This window comes from Triturus cristatus, chromosome 5_1 (assembly GCF_964204655.1).
Source record: "Triturus cristatus chromosome 5_1, aTriCri1.1, whole genome shotgun sequence".
Taxonomy (NCBI): Eukaryota; Metazoa; Chordata; class Amphibia; order Caudata; family Salamandridae; genus Triturus; species Triturus cristatus.
This window is the reverse complement of record NC_140587.1, coordinates 35,042,197-35,069,647: the sequence shown is the minus strand read 5'-3', so window position 1 is coordinate 35,069,647 and position 27,451 is coordinate 35,042,197. Positions and strand designations below refer to the sequence as shown.

General features: G+C 46.2%; 1 protein-coding gene across 1 annotated transcript in view; it reads left to right on the top strand.

Annotated features, from left to right (window-relative positions):
* The window catches only part of LOC146830022 (verrucotoxin subunit beta-like), a 297,695-nt gene that overhangs the window by 208,584 nt on the left and 61,660 nt on the right, over positions 1-27,451 (top strand). The window contains exon 3 of the mRNA XM_085604256.1: positions 14,795-16,804. Coding sequence (XP_085460382.1) covers positions 14,795-16,804 — 2,010 coding nt within the window. The remainder of the gene's footprint in view (positions 1-14,794; positions 16,805-27,451) is intronic.

The window sequence follows — 27,451 nt, the reverse complement described above, 5'->3', positions numbered from 1 at the left end:
TTGATTTTGTATTTATTTCCGTTACGGTTATCAGACTAATAATCGCAACTAGATGGAAGGACTCGGAGCCCCCTGGGTTCCATGAGTGGCTGGCCTGTTTATTCGGCATTTATAAATTGGAACGAGCACTTTACGAATGTAAGGGTCATCAGGCCAAAAGATGGGGGAAGAAACTTTGGTTCCCAATAACACACTGGCTGCTTGGGGTAGGGTAAATGTGCCAGGAACGGGAGAAACTGGGCCACAATGAATTTCGTATTTATGTTCGATCTGTCATTACTTGATTTTCTATTTAAAATAAGATATAAATTATGATGTTAATGGAAGTAATTGTCATTGTACAGTGAATAAACAATGGGTGTAATTATATGTGTAATACCTCTGAGATAATTTTAAAGAAAAGGGAGTATGGAAGGGGTACTTGGGGATGAAGTTCCCACTTGTGAATTTGTTGCCTCCTCCTGCTGAGGAGGTCGGCAATTTGATTGTTCACTCCTGGGAGGTGTTCTGCCAGAAGATGAATTCTGTGATGAATTGCCCAATGCCAAATGGTCTGAGAGGCGTGACAGCTGTAGAGTGCTTCCCCCATGTTTTTGTACATAGTACATGGCTGTCATATTGTCCGTGCGGACTAGGACAATTTTCCCTATGAGATGAGGCTGAAAGGCTTTTGGCGCTAGAAATGCTGCTAGAAGCTCCAGGTAGTTGATGTGAGGACATTTTTGCTTGTTCTCCCAGAGACCCTGAACTGTGGAGATGTGCACCCCAAACTGTGAGAGATGTGTCTGCTGTTAACACGCTCTGTGGAACAGGGTCGATGAAGTGCTGCCCTTTTGATAAATTGTGAGTGTTCCACCACTGCAGAGAGTGATGGGTGCGGCTGTCTACCAACACTAAATCTGTTAATTGACCTTGCGACTGATTGCACTGACAGGCTAAGTATTCTTGTAGGGGACGCATGTGCAGTCTTACATGAGGCACTATTGGGATGCATGATGCCACCATTCCTAACAGGTGCATGAAAGTCCTGGCTGGTAAGTTTTGGTTGGCTTGAAACTGTAGTAACAGAGTTTGAATATTTTGAATTCTGGCTGCATAGGGAGAGGCTAGAGCTGTGTGAGTGTTGAAGGTCGCTCCCAATTAGTATTGTATTTGCTGAAGATGAGACTTTTGTATATTGACTGTGAAGCCCGATTGGTGGAGTAGGTCTAACGTAGTCTGAGTGTGTTGCCAACACTTTTGGTGTGTGCTGGCTTTGACGAGCCAATCGTCTAGATATGGGAAGACATGAATTTGTTGTTTTCTGAGAGGAGCTGCCACTACTGTTAGACATGTTGTGAACACTCTTGGAGCAGTAGTTACTCCGAATGGGAGTACTTTGAACGGAAGGTGTTTTCCTGAATCGCCTTGCTGTAGAAGTGGAAGCAGTTGTTGAAGCATTACCATATGTAAATGTTCTGACAGTATGTACCGGTTTAACACTCTTAGGTCCAAAAATGGTCTTCATGCGCCATCCTTTTTGGGGATTAGAAAGTACAGAGAGTAAACTCCTGAACCTTAGTACTGTAACAGAACCGCTTCTATGACTCCCTTTGTCAATAGAGATTGCACCTCCTGTTTGAGTAACTGTAGGTGTTCTGACGAGAGTTTGAGAGTGCGAGATTGAAAATTTGGAGGATTGGTGGTGAGCTCCAGGCCATAACCATGTCTGATAACGTCTATCATCCATTTGTCTGATGTTATGGATTGCCAAATGGGGAGCAATTGCTGAAGTCGTCCCCAGTCAGCTTGCAAATGATCGGGAGGAAATGTGGGCAAGTCACTGCTTGTTGGGGGAAGGGGAGTTACGTCCTGTGGTGCCTTTACCCCTACCCTTGGAATGGTTTCCTCTGTTCCCTCCTCTGTAGAAGCTTCTAGAGGGAGAGGGTTGTGTGTTGGATTTGTAAGAGGAAGCATTAGGGTCTGAGGATGTAGTTTTGGACCCTCCTCTGTAAAATGAGTGGCGAAAGGAGCCTCTGTTTGATGGGGACTGCAGAGCTCCCATGGACTCTGCCATCTGTGTCTTTTTTCATCCTTTCTAAGGCCTCATCGACTGGAGGTCCAAAAAGGTGTTTGTTGAATGGAGGGTTTAAGATGGACTGCTGAACCTCAGGTTTAAAACCTGAAATCCTAAGCCAAGTATGTCGTCCTAGGAGAATGCTGGTGTTAATTTCCCTTGCTGCAGTGTCGGCAGCATCTAAAGCACATCTAATGGAGGAATTAGATATGAGTTTGCCTTCTAGAACTAACTCTCATGCTTTGTTTTTGTGCTCTGTTGTGGGTCAGGATGAATTGGCTTGTAGCCACGTCCTTCTTTTACTTAAGAGGAATGTTGTAAGCAGGGTCTTCTTCTGAACTAAGTTTCCTTTTGGAGGGTGTTATAGCCAAAATATGCCCAGTATCTGGATTGATGTATATCTTCTTTTCTTTAGGATCTAACTTTTCTTTCAAAAGTTCCAGGATTGGTTCCTGAGACTTTGGAAGGGTTTCTTTGGATTTCAGCACCAACGGTTTCGGTGCCGAACCAGTCTTGTCCTTAGGAGCGGAAGGTTTTGGTTCTGAAGCATGCTCGTCTTTCGGAGTGCAAGGTTCCAGGTCCAACGACAGCTTTGGACGACTCGATCCAGAGCCAGAAGGCTTGACTGCTTGTTTTGGGTGAGGCGTTGGAAACATTCTCTCGGTGCTGACAGGCAGAGATGGTGCCGAAGCCTTATGGCACCGAGGACAGAATTGAACCTGAGTGCGTTCCATTGGCAGAAGGCTGAACCGACGCGGCTAGGCCCGAAGGCCATCCATGATGTGTCCTATTGAAGATGGAGTGTTTCTCGATCAATACGGTACCTGGAGAATAGGGAAATGCGCACGACAACAATACCGTCAAGGGTGCAGTGAATTGCACACCAAGGGGAACTCGGAGAACGGTTTTGAACCGGAGTGCAGCAATACACGTTAAATCTAACAATGGAGTCGATGCCCATGCGCTCTATCACCGAAAGGAGGAGTCACCTTAACTCATGACTGGAAAGACTTCTTCGAAGAAAAAACGCTTGCAAACATTCGGACCCAACACTAGATGGCAGGAGTTTTCAAAGCATGTGTACATACAGCACACATGCCTCGAACCATCATTTTTCCACTCTTTTTGGAGGATTCCCAGCCCATCTTATGCTTTTCGGCTGTGATATTGTCATCTTCCTCCTAATCAAACACGGAAATCACCATCATGGAGTACACAATTCCAGCTGATCAAAAGTGCCAAGAAACTCTAGTGCACTCTATGGCTTTCTGAACTGAATTGATGTAATCCTTTCATAAAATAAATGTTCTGTAAATGAAACCTATATTCTGGTGCATGAGCAGTCTAACTAAAAACATTCTGGATCTATGGTTCCAAAGCCCGCAGTGGCTTTCCGTGATATGGAAGTGTTCCTGCAACCACATCAGAGAATGTCGAGCAATGCATTTGCTACTCCTGCAAGTCGCGTGTTCTTATGGAACAATATCACCTGCGTCTTTCTTTGAAGAGCTTCCTGTCCTCATTTGAGCCTCCAAGTGAAGCACTGTCTCCATCTCTGATTGGTATAGAGCTACAATCATTACCTGATCCATCCCTGCACTGGTCAAAGACGAGATGAATACGTTGAGAGTCCTTCATCAGGATCACACCTATGGTGCATGTGAGCCCGAGGTCATAGCAATCCATGCAGATGATGTCTAAATGTCACCCCATACATTAACAGGAAACATGCACAGAATCCTCTGCCCCCTAAAAAAACTCTCATGAAGAAAACCAATACCGTTGGACTATTTTATCTATTTTTTTAATGTACTAACTGAGTTGCATAATTATTCCAAATTCAGCATATTCAGTATCGCACAGGGTGTGCTTAATTGCCAAAATGCACCTCTTTCTGAAGAATTTCATGATATGACAACGTTTTTTATGGGAATGTCTTTTAAATAAAGTAACATTTTCAAATTTGAAACATGCATGGCTTGAAAGCAAGTACTTGTGCAAAGCTTGCTGCATTACTTCAAGCTAGTTTAAAACATTTGATATTTTACATGTATTCATTTTATGTTTATGGTGATCTTATGGATTCATTTTAAATGTGGAATTTTATAATTTTTGTACAAGAGCATGGATTTGACTTGGATGTTCTTACAAAATGAATAGAAACCCTCATATGCATACTATTGAACCAGCTATGCCAGATTCAGAAGTACAAGCCAGGGATGTTCTAAAGACCCAAAGCCCAGACTTCATGTTGTGCAGGCTAAGACCCATTTCCTGCTCAATTATAGGCCTGTTTATCCTTTAACCTAAAATAACATCAGTCCTCATCTTTAGAAGAACCTCTGAAAGTGTCAAATCGTCCAGGCAATGACCTTGAAACATCTAATGAGACATCAGTCTGGGACACGTACAATTTTATCTTCATTTCAAGTTTACATAGCGAAGATAACAAACAGTGTACCCTGAATACGTAATTTAGTCAAAAAGGGAAAATACTGGTTGGTCCTAAGCCTATTAGATTAATGCATATAAGCGATGTCCGGAAATTAGTGGAAATTGCCCCCATCAAGTGGCCACTCAGGTAGAGAGGTGCTACGCCACAGGTCATCACAGCAGGTCCTGCCAGAGGCTGCCAGACTGCGGCAGCATTCACCCCTATGCTGAGACACCGAGCCCATTCTAAGAGGAGAGGAGTGGAGCTGATGTGTCTCTTCCTTTTGAGGGAACACTCTCTCCTGATAATTACAGCTTCTTGCAGTGACAGGCATGCTGTGTGCTGAACCCCAAACTATAGATGCAAGTTAAGGTACCCCAGGCTCTCATAACATAGGGTGATAGGTTGACAAGTGACATTGCCACCATGTCAGAAATGTCCATACTCTTCTCATTGTCGTGACATGCGTAAGGGCTGGTTTAATAATATTCAATGTGATTATTGATCATGTACTAAGCAAAAGGATGAGGCTCTTGAAATAAACCCATCTAAACATAAAGTGTCTTTTCTTAGAGCAGTACTTGTCTATTATATTGTAAAGGGTAAACGTTGGGCTTGAATTACCACTGCATCCCTGACCCCTGCTGACGCCACATTAACAAGTATGTTCAGCAAGGTTGTGTGGGGCTACAACAAACTGGACTTTCACGTTCAAGCGTTAATGCCCTTGGAAAGTCAAACCTTGTAGAACTAAGCCAAAGCCCTAGTTTGCATAACAAAACATTTGTACTTTTTCCACATTTAGCATTGTCTCGCTTTCATTTGATGGCTCATATTTGCTTACGATAAAATGCTCCTTTACTGAATTATTGGTGGTTTCAAGAAAAAATAAATAAACCCTATCAAGGAACGCTGTACCATTCCTTTATAACCTTTTATGAGTGACTTACTTCTACTGCACCCCCGTGCATTGCATGGCGGGTGGGTCTAAAGACAGAGGTAGATTGTGTCCTTGTGACCTCTTGTAGAGATGGCGTGGTGTTAAAGGGGGAGTACTTTGCGTCTTTGGGCACGTATGAGGTCACTTCCTGAGATTTGTCTGCTGGAATATGTTGAAGATGCAACTTTACTTCCTGTTAGAAAAACCCACTCCCACACCGGAAGGGTGGTGGTGGTGTTCTCCCAGACACGCTGTGGTAGCTTGGCTCGAGCGGGAAGAAAGGCACCGTGTTAAGCATACTCTATACCCACACAATAACCATGCGTGCATCCGTTCCAAAAACGACACTACACCGTAAAAATTATACTGAAAATATATCTCTATCTTCTTTTCGCTTAGTTGCTGATTAAATAAATAATACAATCACAGTACACAAGGCTTTTTCTGTAGAAGGGTACGTCAAATATATACTGTCTTAACGATTCAATAAATAAGGTAGATCATAAATAATCAAGGCATAAATATAAGTTACATGACAGGCAATTAAATATTATGAGGCAATAAATATTGTGCGACAATAAATACTGTGAAACAATAAATAGGAAGAATACATTAAATACAGTGCTCCCAATAAATAATAAAAGCCAACAGTGACACTTGAAAATCAGTTCACATTCCTGAGGTACTATGGGATGATTTGACCCTATCCCAGCTTGTAGAGATTTGGATGGCCTGAGGGGTATACTCCCTGGCTTGGACAAGGCTGAGGCCTAAACTGAGGTAGATCAAGGGGGAATCTAGAGATCTGGCTCTCCCACCCTACACAATCCCTCTGTATTAGTCTCAGCTCACCCCTGGCACTATCAAGCTGGTTCCAGCACCTCTCTAGCCTCTAGGATAGTCTTTTAGGGCTTCACAGCGCCTTAGGCGCCCTCTATTCCACTTACTGCCCTTTTTATGAAGCTCCGACGCCGCTGGTGTCGTGTCGATGCCGTGAGGCGGTTCTGGTTCGATGTCGGCGGCCTCGGCGCGATGTCAGTTCTTGACGACGTCGATGGGCGGTTCCGGTTCGATGTCGGCGGCCTCGGCTCGATGTCGACCTCCGGTTCGATGACGTCGGGCAGTCTTGGCTCGATGTCGACTTCCGACGGCTCCAGTTCGATGTTGGCGGCCTCGGCTCGATGTCGACCTCCGGTTCGATGACGTCGGGCAGTCTTGACTCGATGTCGACTTCCGACTGCTCCGGAGTGCGACCTCCACTCCCGACCTCCGGCACGATTCCCTTCAGGTTCCGGCGACTCCGGAGTGCGATCTCCACTCCCGACCTCCGGCACACTTCACCTCGGTCTCCGGCGACTCCGGAGGGCGGACTTCACTCCCCCGTCGACGCCGCACACTTGACCTCGGGTGACTTCCTCCACGACCTCTGGTACTCTCCACGACCTCCGTCGGCGCCCTCTCTCGACCTCTGGCGGCTCCGGGTACGACGTCTGCTTTCCAGTCAGCGCCGCTTCTCCACCTCGGGCTCCAGGTCTCAGGCTTCTCGACGTCAGACTTCAGGTAGTTACCAGTAACCAGGTCAGGTACTTGCTGTTCTTTTACTTCTAAGGCCTGTTCCTGCTGTCCAGGTCCTTAAGATGGTTTTTCTTGCTTTTTCCCACACAGGGCTCCAGGCTGGGCTCAGTCAGTAGGGACTAGTATCAAGGGTGGGTTTATGGACCCCACTCCAGGCACAAGTTTCCACCCCTGCTGCCTCACTCCTTCCTCCTTCAGGTTTCTGCTGCTCTCTCTTCACCAGTCAGGTGCCAACTGCCAGCTCCAACTGTCAACTCTGGCTTAGCTTCCCAACATTCCAAACCGCCTCCAACTGTCACAGGGTTCCAGAATGTTGTATAAGGTTCTAGTAGGTTCCAGTGATGTCACAGGTGACAATGGGTGGCCACCATTTTATGCTCCAGGCCCTCAGACAGAAGTTCCAGGGGTAGCTAAAATGGCTCCCTGAATCTGCGTCAATACTAAAAAGTCTGGTGGTTCCCAAAAAGGAAAAATACTAACAGGGTTTGAGGCAAAAGTGGGACAAAATAAATAATGATGAGGAGGGACCACCCAAAGGGCTGACAGGTCTAACACGTGTCCCCCCCCAGCTGAAAGTGGGGAGAGCTACCCAACCCCTTGGGAGTTCTCATCACTAAGGCGGAAATACCTTGAGAGACCGTCTGCATTGGCGTGGTCCACTCCAGGCCGATGTTCCACCTGAAAGTCCATTCCCTGTAGGGAAATAGACCACCTCAACAACTTGGGATTCTCCCCCTTCATCTGCATCAGCCAACGAAGGGGTCGGTGGTCGGTCTGAACTAGGAAGTGCGAGCCAAACAGGTATGGCCGCAACTTCTTCAGAGCCCATACCACTGCAAAGGCTTCACGCTCTATTGCACTCCACTTCTGTTCCCTGGGAAGTAGTCTCCGGGATAGGAAGACCACGGGTTGATCCAGACCCTCTTCATTGAGTTGCGATAACACTGCCCCAATGCCATGTTCTGATGCATCCGTCTGGACAATGAACTCCTTGGAAAAGTCTGGGGCCCTTAAGACCGGGGCCTCGCACATGGCTTTCTTCAGTCTCACAAAGGCCTGCTGACAAGCCTCCGTCCAGACTACCCGTCGAGGTTGCTTCTTGGACGTGAGCTCCGTGAGGGGGGCCACAATGGTACCGTACCCCTTCACGAAGCGGCGGTAATATCCCGTGAGGCCCAGAAAAGCTCGGACCTCAGTCTGAGTCTTGGGGGGTTCCCAGGCCATAATAGCCTCGATTTTCGCCTGGAGGGGTTGCACCGCTCCCCTACCCACCAAGTGTCCAAGGTACACTACCGACCCCTGCCCGATCTGGCACTTGCTGGCCTTGATCTTCAATCCAGCTTGTCTCAGGGCCTGGAGAACAGCTTGCAGGTGACGCAAGTGATCCTCCCAGCTGTTACTGAAGACGGCTATGTCATCCAGATAAGCAGCAGAGAAACTCTCCATTCCGGTGAGGATCTGGTTTACCAGGCGCTGAAACGTGGCAGGTGCGTTCTTGAGCCCAAAGGGCATCACACAGAACTGGTAGTGGCCATTGGGCGTGGAGAAGGCTGACCTTTCCCTTGCTCCATCAGTCAAAGAGATCTGCCAGTACCCAGAAGTAAGGTCAAAGGTACTTAGATATTGGGCAGCTCCCAGCCGGTCAGTCAATTCATCCGCCCTAGGGATCGGATGAGCATCAGTTTTGGTTACTGAATTCAGTCCCCGGTAGTCCACACAGAACCTCAGTTCCGGTTGGCCACCCGGTGGTGCGGTTTTTGGTACTAACACCACCGGACTGGACCAGGGGCTGCTGGAAGGTTCGATTACTCCTAGCTCCAGCATCTTAGTGACTTCACTGTGAATGCTGGCCTTCACGTTGTCTGACATCCGGTAGATCTTGGACTTCACAGGTGGGCTGTCTCCTGTGTCCACATCATGGACGCACAGGTGAGTCCTACCTGGGACAAGGGAGAACAACGAAGAGTACTGTCCCAGGACCTGGCGGCAGTCCTCTTGCTGTTCAGGAGTTAGGGAGGGGGAGAGAATCACTCCCTCCACCGACCCATCCTTCTCTTGAGACGCAAATAAATCGGGGAGAGGCTCGCTTTCCACGTCCTCTCCTCCGTCAGTCACCATCATCAAGATGACTTCGGGCCTCTCGTGGTGGGGTTTGAGGCGGTTGGCATGCAGCACCCGTAGGGGCTGACGAGGGGTCTTAAGATCCACCAAGTAGGTAGCCTTACCCTTCTTCTCCAATACCTCAAAGGGTCCTGACCAGCGATCCTGGAGGGCGCTAAGCTCTCCCGGTTCGATCACCCACACCTTCTGGCCAGGCTCCAACTCCACCGGGTGAGCATTGTGGTCATACCACGCCTTCATTACTGCTTGGCTGGCTTCCAAGTTGTCAGAAGCTTGCTTCCACAACTTAGCCATTTGGCTCCGGAAGGCCAGCATGTAGCTCACCACATCCTGGGGAAGCTTTCTGGGAGTTCTTTCCCATCCGTCTCTCACCAGGTTGAGAGGTCCACGTACAGGTTGCCCATACAAAAGCTCGAAGGGGCTGAAGCCCACTCCCTTCTGTGGCACTTCCCTGTAAGAAAACAATAAACAGGGTAGGAGGACGTCCCATTTCCTCCGCAGGCTTTCAGGCAGACTTCTGATCATGCCTTTCAAGGTTTTGTTAAACCTCTCCACCAGACCATTGGTCCGGGGGTGGTAAGGAGTTGTGAACCGGTAGGTCACTCCACACTCCTTCCACATGGCCCGCATGTACGCTGACATGAAGTTGGTCCCCCTGTCGGACACAACTTCCTTGGGAAAACCCACTCGGGTAAAGATTCCCATCAGGGCCCTAGCCACAACAGGTGCTGTTATGGTCCTCAGAGGTATTGCCTCTGGGTACCGTGTGGCATGATCCACCAGAACCAGGATAAACCTGTGACCAGCTGATGTTGGCGGATCTAACGGACCCACAATGTCGATGCCCACCCTTTCAAAGGGGGTGCTAACGACAGGAAGTGGTTCCAGGGGAGCTTTCAGCTTCACCCCTGTTTTCCCACTGGCTTGGCAAGACACACATGTCCGGCAGTAGGTATCGGACGACACTTTCATTTGAGGCCAATAAAAGTGTGGGACAAGACGGGCGAAGGTCTTGTCTTGCCCCAGGTGTCCTGCCAATGGAATCTCGTGAGCCAGCTCCAGAAGGAAGGCTCGATAACGTTGAGGGACTACCAAGGCTCGTGACGATCCATGTAGGGGTGCCTTGGGTTCACTGCAGAGGAGGCCATCCTCCCAGTAAACACTGTAGTTCCCTTCAACGTTCCCTGCTGCCTGGGCTTTGGCCTGACGCCTCAGCCCCTCAAGGGTAGGGCACTCCCTCTGGCCCTGGCAGAATTCCTCCCTGGACGGGCCTCCCTCCACGTGCCACTCGGCCGGGATGGGTAGGTCCTCCAGTTTGGTAACATCCCCCACCCCAGACTCCTGGTCCACCACCTCCGGTGGCCTATCCGTCCTACGGGGTGTGGACGCCGAGGCAGGCTCCTCCTGTCCTCGGTTCTTCCCTTGACTGGCAGCTGGCTGGGCCTTTGTTCCAGGCTCCAGCCGAAACGAACTCCCTCTCCGGGTAGTCGCGGACCCTGTGCTCACACAGGCCCAGTCAGGTGTACCCAGCATCTCAGTATGAGTCCGGTATTCCACCTCCTTCCAAGCATTGTGCTCCATGTCATTCCCCAGCAGACAATCAACTGGCACGGCAGGGCTTACGGCAACTCGAAGTGAACCTGCAACCCCCTCCCATTCAAAGGGAACCTCGGCCACTGGATAGTGGCCGGTTCTGCCGTCAGCCATCGCGGCTGGGTGGAGTACATCGGGAATTACCTGCTCTGGAGACACCAGTTGGCTACGTACCATAGTCATACTGGCTCCTGTGTCTCTCAGAGCCTCCCCTCATTGGCCGTTGATGGTGACCCACTGCCCATACTTTACGGTATTTGCGGGCACCTGGATCTTAGGAACCATCTCCCGTTCTCCCAGGGACACTAAAGTGACACCCGCCCACTCCCTTCCCTTAGTTAAGGGCATCTCCTCCCCGAGCACTGTACTAGCTACTCCGGGGGTCTTTCCTCCAATGGGAGGGGGTGGTCGTTTCGGGCACTTCGCATCTCCCTTATAGTGTCCAACGCCACCACACTCGAAGCAATGGAAAACCCTTGGCTGCTGACTCTGGCCAGGATTAGGGTTTCTGGGTGGGTTAGCCCTAGGGGTGAATCCTATTCCCTTTCCTTGGAAATTATTTTGGGGGCCTTTGGAGAACTCCTTTTTCTTTTCCCCTCCCTCTTTCTTCTGGGGGGCGCCCTGTCCGGCCTTTTGAGTATCCCCTCCAGTCCCCCTTGTGGACACCCGGGTACTAGCCCAAATGTCCGCCTCCTCAGCAAGCTTCCGGGGATTGGTCAGCTTGCTATCCACCAGGTGTTGACGCAGTTCAGGGAAACATTTTTCGAGCAGGTGTTCCTTCAGTACTAAATCAAACAACCCCTCGTAGTTCCTCACTTCACTGCCCTGAATCCAACCCTCTAATGCCTTCTTTGCATAGTCCAGGAAGTCCACCCAATTCTGTGTGCCCAGTTTGTGGCTACCCCGGAACTTCTGTCTGTATTTCTCGGGTGTTAGTCCAAACTTTCGTATGAGCGCCACTTTCATGGTGGGGTAGTGGGTCTGCTCATCCTGCTCTAGGGCCAATAATGCATCCCTACCAGCTGGAGGCATGTACCTGTACAATCCCCCTCCCCAGTACTTCTCTGGAACCCCATGGGCCCTTAACGAGACCTCATAGGCCGCTAGCCACTTGGCAATATCGTCGCCCACACCATAGCTAGCCACTATGTCCTTCGGCAAGTAGGGTTTGGGTTCCCTAGTGAACTCTCTTTCTTCGCTGCCACCATTAGGAACATGGTGTGCCCCGACTCTTAGGATCTGAAGATCTATCTCTTTCAGTCTTAACTCGTGAGCCATCCTCTGTTCCTCCTTCTCTTTCTCCAGCCTTGCTAACTTCCATGTGAGCTGTCTTTTTTCCCTCCGGTCAGTCAACTCTACTTCAGATAAGCCCCCGCTAGAGACAGTGCTGCCCTTCCTGGAAATGGTTCTGGGCCCCGCTACTAGGTTCCCCACTTCAGGTTGGTACATCCCAGCCCCCTCGCTGTCAGGCTCTCCATCCCTGTCCTCCTGCTCAGCCTTACTCTCTCGTCGTGCCTCCCACCAAGCCCTCAAGCTGGTCTGGAGTTCAGCCTTCTTGGCACCTGGGGGACAGTACACCCCCTCTCTCTGACAGAACTCTCTGAGTTGGGCCACAGTATAACTTTCCACATTTTCTAAGACAAATTCCATTTTGCCCACTCAGAACAGAAGACCGGTTTTTACAGAAGCAATGCAGGGGGGTACCTTATATAATACCTCCTCCCACCACCAGAGTAAATTTGGAAAAACAAAAACTCACAATTAGGAAGGTCGCTTTGAGAAAACTCCCGGTGTAGGCCTATGGACTACCCACAGTTATTGTCGAGTATACGTAGGCACAGCTCAATCCCACCGCTGAACACCAATCATGTTAGAAAAACCCACTCCCACACCGGAAGGGTGGTGGTGGTGTTCTCCCAGACACGCTGTGGTAGCTTGGCTCGAGCGGGAAGAAAGGCACCGTGTTAAGCATACACTATACCCACACAATAACCATGCGTGCATCCGTTCCAAAAACGACACTACACCGTAAAAATTATACTGAAAATATATCTCTATCTTCTTTTCGCTTAGTTGCTGATTAAATAAATAATAATACAATCACAGTACACAAGGCTTTTTCTGTAGAAGGGTACGTCAAATATATACTGTCTTAACGATTCAATAAATAAGGTAGATCATAAATAATCAAGGCATAAATATAAGTGCATTACATGACAGGCAATTAAATATTATGAGGCAATAAGTATTGTGCGACAATAAATACTGTGAAACAATAAATAGGAAGAATACAATAAATACAGTGCTCCCAATAAATAATAAAAGCCAACAGTGACACTTGAAAATCAGTTCTCATTCCTGAGGTACTATGGGATGATTTGACCCAATCCCAGCTTGTAGAGATTTGGATGGCCTGAGGGTTATACTCCCTGGCTTGGACAAGGCTGAGGCCTAAACTGAGGTAGATCAAGGGGGAATCTAGAGATCTGGCTCTCCCACCCTACACAATCCCTCTGTATTAGTCTCAGCTCACCCCTGGCACTATCAAGCTGGTTCCAGCACCTCTCTAGCCTCTAGGATAGTCTTTTAGGGCTTCACAGGGCCTTAGGCGCCCTCTATTCCACTTACTGCCCTTTTTATGAAGCTCCGACGCCGCTGGAGTCGTGTCGACGCCGTGAGGCGGTTCCGGTTCGATGTCGGCGGCCTCGGCGCGATGTCAGTTCTTGACGACGTCGATAGGCGGTTCCGGTTCGATGTCGGCGGCCTCGGCTCGATGTCGACCTCCGGTTCGATGACGTCTGGCAGTCTTGACTCGATGTAGACTTCCGACGGCTCTGGAGTGCGATCTCCACTCCCGACCTCCGGTGCTCCGTTCCGGCGACTCCGGAGTGCGACCTCCACTCCGGACCTCCGGCACGATTCCCTTCAGGTTCCGGCGACTCCGGAGTGCGATCTCCACTCCCGACCTCCGTCACACTTCACCTCGGTCTCCGGCGACTCCGGAGGGCGGACTTTACTCCCCCGTCGACGCCGCACACTTGACCTCGGGTGACTTCCTCCACGACCTCTGGTACTCTCCACGACCTCCGTCGGCGCCCTCTCTCGACCTCTGGCGGCTCCGGGTACGACGTCTGCTTTCCAGTCAGCGCCGCTTCTCCACCTCGGGCTCCAGGTCTCAGGCTTCTCGACGTCGGACTTCAGGTAGTTACCAGTAACCAGGTCAGGTACTTGCTGTTCTTTTACTTCTAAGGCCTGTTCCTGCTGTCCAGGTCCTTAAGATGGTTTTTCTTGCTTTTTCCCACACAGGGCTCCAGGCTGGGCTCAGTCAGTAGGGACTAGTATCAAGGGTGGGTTTATGGACCCCACTCCAGGCACAAGTTTCCACCCCTGCTGCCTCACTCCTTCCTCCTTCAGGTTTCTGCTGCTCTCTCTTCACCAGTCAGGTGCCAACTGCCAGCTCCAACTGTCAACTCTGGCTTAGCTTCCCAACATTCCAAACCGCCTCCAACTGTCACAGGGTTCCAGAATGTTGTAGAAGGTTCTAGTAGGTTCCAGTGATGTCACAGGTGACAATGGGTGGCCACCATTTTGTGCTCCAGGCCCTCAGACAGAAGTTCCAGGGGTAGCTAAAATGGCTCCCTGAATCTGCGTCAATACTAAAAAGTCTGGTGGTTCCCAAAAAGGAAAAATACTAACAGGGTTTGAGGCAAAAGTGGGACAAAATAAATAATGATGAGGAGGGACCACCCAAAGGGCTGACAGGTCTAACACTTCCAGACACAGGTTCCTACCTGAAGTTGCTCCTATGGTTAGGGTCTTACTTAGTGCAAACCACTTTTGGAGTTTCACCGAAGGTATCCCATCTTACTAGTCAGGATTTATCAATTTGTATGAACCTATGCCTAGAAAGTCTAATGTTACACCACAGAGTCCAACTTTGACCAATATTGATCAAATCTTCAAGGAAGATTTGAGTACTCTAATCAGTGGCTTTTCAGCCTAAAAATGTGGAATCTTTTGCAAAATCATAGGACCATTGCAGCCTCATTTAAATGACATGTTCTTGTTATTTCAGGTGTTACTTTATGGGATAAGAAGACCATAGAGAAAGATGTGTGTGTCACGCAACAACCGAAAACACATTTTCAAATCATTGCCAAAGACAGCATTGAAGACAAAGCCTCTGCCCTCAATATCTCTGCCTCCCTGAAAGCAAGTTTCCTGGGGGGGATGGTTGAGGTGGGCGGAGCAGCAAAATATTTAATGGAGACAAAGACTTCCAAGAAACAAGCCAGAGTGACTCTACAATATTCAACCACGACCAAGTTTGAACAACTGACCATGACACATTTAGGACGAGACAATATCTCTTATCCAGAAATATTTGACCAAAATATGGCAACCCATGTGATAACTGCTGTGCTATATGGGGCACAGGCGTTTTTTGTGTTCGATCGAGAAGTGTCCTCATCTGAGGAAATGAAGAACATTCATGGGCAATTAAAGATTGCTGTTAGCAAAATACCAAAGGTTGAAATTGGGGGGAAAGGAGCCCTTACCATATCACAGGATGACAGGCATAAATTTGAAAAGTTCAGCTGCACGTTTCATGGGGATTTTGCTTTAACAAACAACCCTTCCACTTATGAGGAGGCCATTAATATCTATAAACGCCTCCCATCGCTCCTAGGACCAAATGGCGAGCATGCAATACCTTCAATGGTCTGGCTGTATCCACTGAGCAAGCTGGACTCCAAGGCGTGTCGGCTGGTGCGCAGCATCAGTTCTCAGCTGATTGAAGATGCTCAAGCTGCCATGGAGGAGCTACATGAGTTTGACATGGAGTGCAATGACATGCTCGCCCAGCCGGCCACTGGTCACTTCGCTGACATCAGGAACAGGATCGAAAGATTCAAGAAGCTGTGCAGACAGTATAGAATGGCCTTCCAAGCAGACCTAGCTAGAATCCTACCCGCTGTTCGAGGAGGTGGAGAACAGGAGAGTGCACTGGTGGACATTTTAACTGCCAAAGAAAAATCCCCATTTAGTACCACGCAACTTTCTGAATTTCTGAAATTGAAACAGAATGAGGTAAACTTCGTCAGTGGATACATAGACTTGTTGACCCAGTCAAAAGCAGTGAAAATTGTACCTTCTCAGTTGGAAATGAAACAAGTCTTACGTGACCTCAGATTGGAACGTGTGATCTCACTCCTGTTCACTTCACTAGGAGAAGAGGAGCCTTTTCTATCAGAATTAAATTCCTGGCTTACAAAGAATCAGTTTGAGGAACCCACCCGCCCAACCACTGGAGGGTGGCTTAATGATGCTGACGTGAACGAAAGATCTAGAGCCTTCGTGGAGGAGTTCATGGAGTTTACAAGGCTCAATGCCTCAAATGAGGAGATCCAGTTTGTTGTGTCCTCAGTTTCTGATCCCAGTAATCCAGGTGTTTCGATTTACTTGTATGAGCGGGGGGTTCTAAACGATAAAGCCTTCCACCCACCACGCCCCGACACCCCTAAGATAAGTCGAATATCTCATGACAGAGTGGAGCTCACCTGTGCACCGCTGCCTGGTGCGACCGATCCAGTATTGAACTATTGTATCGAGTACAGGACCAGGAGTGAACATGTCTGGAGCAGCGTTGAAGGAGAGGACACCAGTGACACAGTCACAGTGACCGGTCTGCGTCCTAACTGCCTGTACCAGTTCAGACAATCAGTGAAGTCTGCTCGATGGGTCACCTTACTAAGTAAACCCACCCTTATGATCAAGACCCTTCCTTGCAGCCCACCTAAGAAGGTGACAGGCCGGCAGAATGGACCCGGAGACATCACACTCACCTGGCAAGAGCCTGGCACCATTGGTGCTGGCATCAGAGTAAGTGCCTACAAGGTTGAAATCACAGAGGAATCTACAGATATAAAGAGGTGGAAGGAGCAACTGACTGCACAGAAGGTCGAGACTTGCACCATCGAAGGAGTGAACCCCAAATCATCCTACAGATTCCGAGTGTCCGCAATCTGTGGCAATGCCGGGAGCAGCGCCGCGAGTGAGGACTATGTCTTGAAAAGAGAGGAGGGTGAGTAACTGTTCTACTCCTGACTCACTTCATATACCTCAGATGCACACTGTTCACACAATGAAACTTTCCATGTCCAGATTTTCTTAGCACAGTATACTAGCAATTTAAACACAAAGCAAACACATTGCACTAGCAGTTTTCTCTAATTATGCGTCAAAGAGATAGAACCAATAATTGTCACAGGCTAATAATTAAATGGCTGCTCAAACCCAACTCCCTGGTTTTCCAATTTGATTAATGTATTTCCTTTAATCATACAAATTCACAAACGAGAATGAAAAGAAGGTAGCGGTTATTCTACTGCTATTTACTCGGCTGCTAGCTAAATAGCAGCGAATATAAACTAATTGACCAGCTGTCCCATAAATAGGTAGTAGATTTCATTATTCACCAAGCTGCTGACAGAGATTAAGTACTATTTGAGCAGTGGCCATGTAAAAAGTAGAGAAACTTCACTAGTTACCCATCAGTCAACAAGATGGCTGAGATCATGTACAATTTGACTGGCAGCAGTGAAAACAGCAAAAAAATAACATCACTATTAATCCAGCCTCCAACTAAATAGTGGAGATCCTATACTATTTGCATCACAGCTCTGCAAACAGAAAATCACCCAGCCACAACTAGATAGCGAAGATCATGTATTTACCAGGACACTGACAAATTAGCAGAGATTAAGTTCCATGTAGTCAAGAAACCTTACAATTTATGTTGTCGCCAGTTAATTAGCAGACATTCTGAACTAGTAAACCCGTTGCCAGATTCCGACTAAGGTTTCCCTGCAGATTAGGAGCACATGGGGGCATATCAAGCACGGCGTTAAAATTATCGCCGCTTTGGCGGCAGAAAACTGCCGCCAAAGCGGCGATAATAGGCTTGATAATATGCCGCAGAAAATTCAAATAGAAGCCCATGTTGACACCAGAACATGGGCTTCTATGGGAATTCTCTGCGGCATATTATCAAGCCCATTATCTCTGCCGCTAAAGCGGCGATAATTGTAACGCAGTCTTTGTGCCCAGAGTGGGCGGGTGATGCAGGATGCGACTAACACTCTAGGTCAATTGATGATCAAATAGCTGACTCAGCCTTTCATTTTTCCCCAGATAGTTCAATTGATCTTGGTAGTAGCAACGGTTATGTAAACCAAACATTAGGTAGCAAATATTTAGCTGGCCACTGGTAAAATAATAAATTTCCATTGCTATTTACTTGGCCACTAGCTACATAGAAAAAATGATTCACTCTTTGGCTGGTGGCCTTCAACATAGCAGAGAAACTGTGCTTTTTACTCAGCCACTACCTAATGATTAGAGATTTGGTATGATCAGCTGGCGACCGTGCAAATAGCAGAAAAATGGCACTGTTTAACTAACTGCTGGCTAAATAGTTAAGATTCAGCACCGTTTGGCAAGCAGCCATGCACATAAGAAGGAAAATCTACTATTTACCTGCCCACGGACCAATTAGCTGAGTTTATTTACTATTTGGCAGCAGTCAAGCAAACAAACAAGACCTTCACTCCTTATCTATCTGTTGGCAGAACAGCAGATTTTATTTGCAATGTGGCCAGCAGCCATGCAAATAGCAAATACACCTAATTATTTTACTGAATGCTAATTAAGTAGAAGTTATTATATACTATTTCATCGGTAGAATGGCAAATAGAAATAAAATGTAATACTTACCTGACTGCTGGCCTAAAATAATGTACTGTTTGGCCGGTGGCCTAACAAATAGAAAATACATTATTCACTGGGAGGTTAGATAAATAGCAGACAATATGCACAACTTAGCCAGAAGCCGTGCAAATAGCAGAAGAACATCATTATTTACCCAGCTGGCATCTAAAGAGCTTAGATTTTGTGTTATTATGCCTTATGCAGATTTAAATAGGTGCTTACCACCAGGAATAACTGCAAACAAGGAGTAAATATAATTTGAAACCATCGCGTTATGAAAGTTAAGGTTCTGATATATTATTTAATTTGCAAAAAGTGGTCACGAATTCAGACGAAACTTGTTGAGAATTAAACAGTATTTTGCAAAACGACTTTTGTACTGTTCAGTCGGTTCACAAAATACTGAATCACAGGGAGTTGCAGAACAATCTACCTAATATTCATGAGGCAGGCACCAATTTGCATGTAAACACAGGGAGAGTTGTCTGCAAGGAACAGCACATCACTATCTTTCCCATTGCACATCAAAATGGAAAACTCTTAAAAAAAAATTAAAATAAAATAAATAAAGCGGCCCGTGTTCCTTAAAGGAACTTGTGCTGTTATTAAAATTAAAAGCTTTCAGTTTTGGAAACCTTCTTTGTCGTGAGGTTGCCAACATAACTCCGAAAGGGAAATGGCTCCTTAGGGGACCACTTTACCTTTGCAAACTAGTTACCAACCCAAGCTGGATGTTAGCTCATCAATGGTTTATGACATCAGTTGGAGTCATAGACTGTCAATAAGCCTGGGCGAACTTGTATTTATGCCGGAACAATTTAGCATTGCTCTTGTGGTGTGCAATTACCGCATATTACACAATTGATGCCTGCTTGTGTAACTAGGAATAGTTTTGGGCAAAGATTCGACAGCAGGAGGGTCACCATGCCTGCCCACACTTTATTTTGCTCTCCCGAGTTGTCTGGCACTGGATCGGGAGTGGTGTATTCCCTATCTAACTTTAGTACTCCCTGCTGGACCTGTCTCCCTTTACGGTAAAATGTGATGGCACAGATGACAAGACTAAAGTATTTCTGTCAAAGAATGACAGACCAGGATCTCATTTTGAAGATATACTACATACATTTAAGTGCAAAAACGCTAAACATATTCATCAAATGACATAAGGCCTAATTATGACTACAGTGGTCCAATAGACCCCTCTAGCAATGGTGGCGGTGCAAACATCGCCCACACCAGCGGTATGATGGCCCTAATAAAATTTTGGCAGTTGGACCACCATGGGACCACCGCAACTGCCATCGGAGAGCCCTGGCGGTATTGTGGCCGCAATATGCTTGCCAGTGCCACTGCGGCACTGCCAAGCATATTAAGAGTTTCCTCTCTGCCATAGTTTTCATGGCGAGAGCCCGCCATGAACATTTTGGCGGCGAAGAAGGAAATGGGGTCCTACAGGGACACCTGTTGCCTCAGGGCAATGGGGTGCATCAGGGGGGCACATATTGTGTCTGCCTGTATGCAGTCACCCCCTTTATTGCATGGTCCATGCCATTCAGGAATGGGCTTTGTCATTCCCATGGCGTGCCTTTTTAATAGGCACAGCCATGGGAATGCCAAAGGATCGTCCGCCAGACCACGAGATTACTTGTAATCTGGCAGGCGGTCGAGTTTTGCAGTCCTAGAGTGGAGTGCTGGTGGGGGAAAGGGTTTCCTCCTAGCATGGGGAAATTGCACTCTTTTATAGAGCTATAGACAAAAGCTTCATATATTTACTACTTTTGTAAATAGTTCACGTGCTCATAACCAATCGGAATCAAGCAAAGAAAAAATGACAACAGAATAGATGCCAAGATTTTTTTCTGTTCTACTATATGGAGTTGTGGTGTTCACAACATCTGTTCTCAGCACATGAAATGTTAGTATGTTTTTCAGTCTGGGACAGTGATTCTATCCTTGGGAAAGTACACTCTGCTTAGTCAGCTTCGGAAACTCACTTTTTCACCAAGTGAAGCCTATGAGTTCCTTATTATGGCAAAGAATAAACAGTTCAAATCAGGTGTTAGAATGCAACTTCACAGTAAAGATGGACAACAAGGCCTAATGTATCCTAAGTTTATCTAAAACCTGATTTCTTACACAAATTGAATTTTAAACAATTCACACTCGCAACTCACCCAATTATGATCAGTGTCAGCTGGTGACATTTGAAAGTGGTGGGGCGTAAAAGTGCTGTCCTTGAGGACCGTGTCTCAGTTAAGCATTGTCTGTGTGCCAAGGAGACTCATGTAACATTTGTCACCTTCAATGGTCCTATTTGGCTCCATTTGACTCTTGCAAGCTGTTACTGGTAGTTTCACCCTTTCCTAATACTGCCATTGGCCTCCAAGTCCCAGAATGCAAAGCGAGGTTGTCTATAAATCCAGCAGAAGCTGAACAACCGCTATAAAACATGATGGTTAGAGGTGTTTAAATATAGTGCAAAGTGACTAATCCTAAAGTTGCCGCAGGTCAGGTGTGAGTTGTTAAGCAGTCCTGGGTCTCAGTTCGCATATTTGCAATTTCGCACGGGCCCTGCATAAAATCAAACCAGCATTTGCAATGCAATAGGTCTCGCATTTACGCGAGTTTAAGCTAATGGCATTGTAAATGACAATTCCTTTTATTTTATGTTTTAAAACCAAAACATAAATGAAAGGCATTGTCATTTACAATGTCAATAGCTCAAACTTGTGTAAATGCGAGACCTATTGCATTGCAAATGCTTGTTTCTTTGGGGAGGGGAGAAAAAATCAGAGCAAAATGTTTTGAAGAACTCTGCCTTATTGCTCAACAAAAAAGCAATGACATTTTGTGGGTCATCTAATCACAAGTGAAATAAAACCACGTTAAAACACAAGTATCCACGAAAATCATATCTGCAGCACTGGTGCAAAAAGAAAACTGAACACGTTGATCTAACCCACTAAGTAAGACAAATGATTACCCAAAGAAAAGAAGAAATATTATCCTGATTAGAAAACGTTGCAGGGTGTATACAGAGAGAAGAAAACACTGAAGACTAATCAATAATGGCCAAATACAGGGTGAAATACCATGGCCTGGAGTGAGAAACATGTGAGCCAGGATTAAAGTGGAGGGGCCCAGCTCAAGGTCATGTGAGCAGTGTCACTGCGACGGCAGAATGAAGACCGTGGTCCCGTAGGATGTCCTCCCTCATGTCGTGTGCCCAATGGCCCAAAAGGAAAGACCAGGAAACGTGTGCATCTCAAACTCCAATGACCTGGAAATGCCACTCATGCATTGGTTGTCTACGGTGCCAACCAAAACCAGAGCTGCAAACTAAATGTAACCTTCCTTAATCCAGGAAGCAAATCCTACAATAATGGGCAATAGATTAATTAGCATGACTAATTATGCCAGGTCGTCACAAGAAGGCCTATCTCATAAACATCCCTAATACAGCCTCCTTTTACAGTCCTAGGTGAGGGGAAAACAAATCTATATACGTTATATATCCATCTATATATGTGACTAAAAATGTTTGTTTTCATATATAAACCTCACATTCATGTTATTGCCCTGACAACCCAAAGCGGTGAAAGTGTGTTACTCTAAAACCAAAAATACACGCATGAATAAGCATGCAATGATTTCTTCTATGCAAAAAAAGGAAACCAAGGAAATCATATGTTGCTTTAAAAAGCAGATATTGTTTATAACTAAAATGTATCAAGTTATGGTCTGTGGTGCTGTATTATTACTACACATTATAACATGAAGAGAAGTTCAGAAATTGGTGTTTGCACCATAAAACATGCATTTCCATCCACGTTTGGGTTAGCCGACATTACAGATATAATAAAGCTTGGTGGGTACGTTTAAAAAAAAAACGAGTAAAAGTGCGTTTGGGTAATGTGGTAATTAATGCTTTGGAGAGATGTCGTTCATTCGTATGCCTGTGTTTGTCTCTACCCCATCTGTCTTTAGGTAAATCACATACACACCAACCTGCAACTTCGAAAACATGCCTCGGGCATGTGATAGATGGACCTTGGCTATGCCCTGGGGGTTTTAACATAAACTATTGGTGCAGAAGGATCCCTTATTACTCGGGCCTGCGCAGCAAAGGATGGAAATCGGAGAACGGCAGGCTTTTCATACAATTGTGCAGTGTGGAGCTTCTAACAGACACTGTTCGTCGTTACACTAGGGGTTTCCAAAAATCTAGGAATGCAATCAATAAAATTGCAAGACAAAGCAAACAAGCGGCACTGAAAGTGATCGCTATTGTAAAAAAAAAAAAAAACATGCCCGCTAGTGGTGCTAGCGCGCCACAGCGAGTCATATGTTTTCAATTATCGTGCCCGTGTCTGGGCACGATAATTGAAACCACATGGGCTTTGGTGCGCGTAACAGACACCAATTGGCCATAGGCGGAGCAATGCGCCCGCCTTTGGCCTAATGAGTGCTCTGTTTAAAAAAAAAAAAACACACTCAAAGCCCTATAACGAAAGCCAAAACTAAAAAGACACGCACGAGCATGTACAATTCCAGGGTCCGTTTCAGAACCCCGGACAAAAGGACTCTCGCTGCGCGAGCAGTACTGCGCACTGTATCACTAGGCGCGAGACCTAAAAACTATGGATCTAAACTTAAGAAGAAACAAAGGGCTGGGTGAACATACACATCATAGTTAGGCAGTTTGAGATTTACCATAAAAAATTATGTTTGTCTCAAAATTAGAATATAATTTTTCATAACTTTCTAGCATTTGTAGTAGTGCCAAAATACTCAGCAGACCTGTTCATGTACTGATCGCGTGGGGAGTGAGAACGTGTTAAAACGTGGACTCCCTCTTCCTGGCCCCCTGCAATGGAAGTTTGTAGGTGCCTGAAGAATGCAAGCATTTTCAATGCAATCGGTCTCGCCTTTGGGATTTAATAAGTATTAACGAAGCTGACATTTTTTACGCAACGTGATATGCAGCTTCCAGGGACAGACGGCGCGTGAAAAGCTATGCGCCCCTTTCTTTTCAGAAATACATCTGTCTGCTCTGCCTCTTGTAAGCTGATGCCGGTAATGGGGTGAAGGGAGAGGCGGCAGTTATGTACTGTGGGTTTGCAGCATCACAAGCAGAGCCTGGGGTGGGGGGGGGTCACTACCCGGCAACTTGGGACACGCGGAAACAAATGTAGCGTCATCTCAACCGTGGGGCCTATTTGGACGAGGGTTTTCTCAAGGCTGAACACTACAGGCAAAACCACATACGTTCACAATAGAGTGAAGAATCCCAAGTGATATGTGCATGATTATTCCAATAGTCATATGTGCCATGGATATGCATTCAAAGCGGTGCAGCATACAGGGGGGTGGGGGTAAGGGGTTGAGTGCGATGAAGTTGGATGTATGAGAGAGAAACACAGGGAGGGGGAGCAGAAAGGAAAAGAAGGAAAGAACAAAAGAGAAAAGAAAGAGAAAAGCAAGAAAAAAGCAGCGCACAATGTGTTGAAAGGAGGGTGAAGGGTTATGTGGTTAAACATGCCAGATATGGTGAGGCTGGATATGTGTGCAAGTGAAAAGGAGAGGTAGAGAAGAGAGAGTAGCATAGTTATTGTAGAGCAAACCTTAAGTAATTTGGTGGTCATGGATATAATTTCCATTTCTTCAATTTACACATTACAGGCCATCCTCGAATTCAAAAACGTATTCACCACATTACGTGGGGAAGTTACGAGGTAGCAACTAGGTAATCAATGTGGAAGAAAACCGAAAGCAGTGCTCTAGTTAACAGCTCTAGTTGGGACACACAAAGCAAATGCATTCTACCCCACATTCATTTTGCGGTTAACTATTCCCTCATGTTAGAGCGATGGAGAGAGCAAGCGGGTAATTCTTAAAATGCAGTAAAAATGTTTGAACTTTCACAAGTAAATTACGCTGTGAAGAGTAAGCAAGTTAACAAGTTAATACGCGCAGTCTTAACTAGGTACAAGTGAAGACATGATCAATCTAATACACTTACATGTTTATAGAACAACACTATCTCAAAGTATAGAAGTACAGTCACTGTATTCGGGGAGGTGGCGCAGTCACCAGTGATTCTTTTCATATGTTACATATCCTAGAATGGATGAGGGAAAATGGAAAAGAAATCAAAAAGAAATCTGCATTTAGTTTCTAAGACTAAACAAGAAAATAAAAAATATATCGAACAAACACTCGCAGTGTGAATGGGAAAGGGGTCAAAAGTGCAGGAGAGGCGCTCAAAATGACGGCGGGCAAGACAGGTGTCAGCTTGCTGAATAGAGAGATGTGTAAACAGGCTAAAATTAAACGATAATGGCCAGCATTTGTTTTAAGCGTTAACTGCTTTATGGTAATAGGTGATAATGACACACTCTTTCAGTTGCGAGTGAATATTTAGCTAAGGTATACACTAAAGTACGGGTTCTGGTAAAACTAAACACGGATAGTAGACTCTTTAACAAAGAAAGTTATGGTCTTGAAATCGGTCAGGATCATTGGGGGTTAAAACCAGCTCCTATACCAGGTCAACCGATTTTTTTAAAACGTAAAGGGAAAGATATGCCATGTGATCAGCGACCACGTCTTACTTATATAATCGAGTTGCATCTCATGTCGGCTTTGCGGTCCCGGTGAAATGAAGCTTGAAGCGCGCATTTATTCAGGCGTTAAGAAGGCCTGGGGGATGTCAAAGCGTCATTGCCGTGATGTTATCGGGAACGAGAGGGAATAGAAGAGATACTATCTCCTCGGCGAGCTGTGGAGGACAGGCGCATGTTAAAATTTAAATGACTGTGCATGATCTGCACACACTCTACTATCCTGTGCCAGCTCTCTACTCCTCCTCAGCACAAACTACTTTAAAAACAAGCATTTGGAATGCAATAGAACTCGCATTTACGCGAGACCTGTTGCATTGGAAACAGGACTGCTGGGGGGGGCAAAAAGGCACGAACTGGAGTGTGGGGGAAGTGGAGGGCCGAGAAGTCACAGACTGCGGGAGAGGTGGATGGGAGAAACGGGAAGAAAATAGTGTTGAAAGTAAAGGGGCCAGTAGCCATGGAAGGAGACAAATGACAACATGCTAGTCATAAGGAGGGACTAACAAGCCTAAAACCAATAGGAAGGCAGCATTTAGAACCTAAGCCAATGAAAAAGATGGGTGGAGAGTGGACGGAGCTTCCACGCTATACCGAATACTGCATGCCTCGCAAAGCGAGCAGCACATGCGCTGCAACGCTAGGCTCAACCTAATTAGGGCAGGGAGTGCAGTTTTCTGGATCCAACTGTAAATTCCAGCCATACCAGGTTTTCAACCAATGACCGGTCCTTGTTTGCTTTATTTGGACAATAAAAAGATTCACACTTTATATATAGCTGCAAAGGGGAAATATGCGGGTTGATAGGGGTTGTGAAAATCCCAACCATCAGTCAACCTCTTCTCACCACCAGAAGAGGATTTCTTCACCAAAAAAGGGTGAGCACCCATTCAGAGAAAGGGAGATTTGCTGCGCCCAACTCTCCATTGTTGACATGTTATGCGACCAGTTACAAATGGGTATCACTGGATCCGGTTGACCCCGACCTGGTGGTTTTGGGGCTCTGTTAAACTGATCTGGAGAAAATTCCAGTGAGTTGAAGTTACATTCTGGGACCGGTTCTTGGTGCATAACAATGCTTATCAAGTAGGGTTAGTATTGTTATCCAACTTTCAGAAGATTCCATTGTTTCTTCAGACTTAGCGCAATGTCTAAAAATGTATACTGCGAGTAGAGCAAGTAGAAACCAAGTATAATTAGTCCATGTCAATTTCCCCCAGGATAATGGTTTGGTGTGTTTGTTTAGCGCTTGGATACACCTACCTTAGGAGGCTCAAAAAACCTACAAACATCTCTTGGTGGTTTTATTGCTGAAAAATAATATAAGTGGAGGAAGTGACATCACCTTGGACACTCAATTTAATTACAGGATCTGGCAAAACATGAACTTTAACTCTAATGAGGGCCACTGCACATTTTTTTAAACAATCTTCAATGAAAACTCAAGCAAGTGTTAGTCTGCAAATGAACAGTGTGAGATAGCAGGCACTAGGACCCAGCTACTATAAGTGGCAAAAAGAAAAGGCATCCTTACTGTGAAACCATCTGTAAACACAGGTCTCTCAATCCAATCCAGAGGCTACAAGCAGCAAAACATGGGGAAGCAACAGTTGCACCTAGCTACCACTCAATGAAACTGCACGTCGTACGTACAACACATTTTAAATGGACCAACAACTGAACTTCATTATGAGTGACCTCTTAATATGGATTTGGGTGGAACCTATCTGTGAGGACCAGTGTTAAGATACCTTCAGGTCAAATTCACACTATTTAACTGTCCCCCCCCCAAAAAAGAAAATTACTGTATATGTAATTAATAATACCCTCCTATCAGTATTATCAGATATGGAATTACTACACCACAATTTCGGAGCAGGACGTAACTTCACCACTATCACTCTAGGTTACAGGAGTACCTAAGGTCACTTCGGTACCTGCTCCCCTTTTATAGAGGGACTGGGGGCAACAGTTCCGACCTTTTTAGGTGGAACGGTGTTCAATTTGCAGCTTTCATATTACAAGCAATGCAAGGTCTGAGTGGTCCTACCAGAGACACACATTCACTATACTAACTTTGTGTAGTTGTGAACCTAGGAGCATTCATCTCTAGACTCTTCAATCAATCTTAAGAGGTGAGGTGGGCTTCTTGGAGGTCAGGGGATATTATGTGTTATTGTCCCCAAAGGCACTTTCTGTGTTCTGATTTTATTTCAAAGCTTGGAGTTAGCACCTTGTGCTCATGTTCTTTGAGATCAGAGATAATCAACAGATTATGCAAAACATTTTCTTTCAGATTAATTGTATACAAATATTTCCCATGCAAATATCCTACAAAA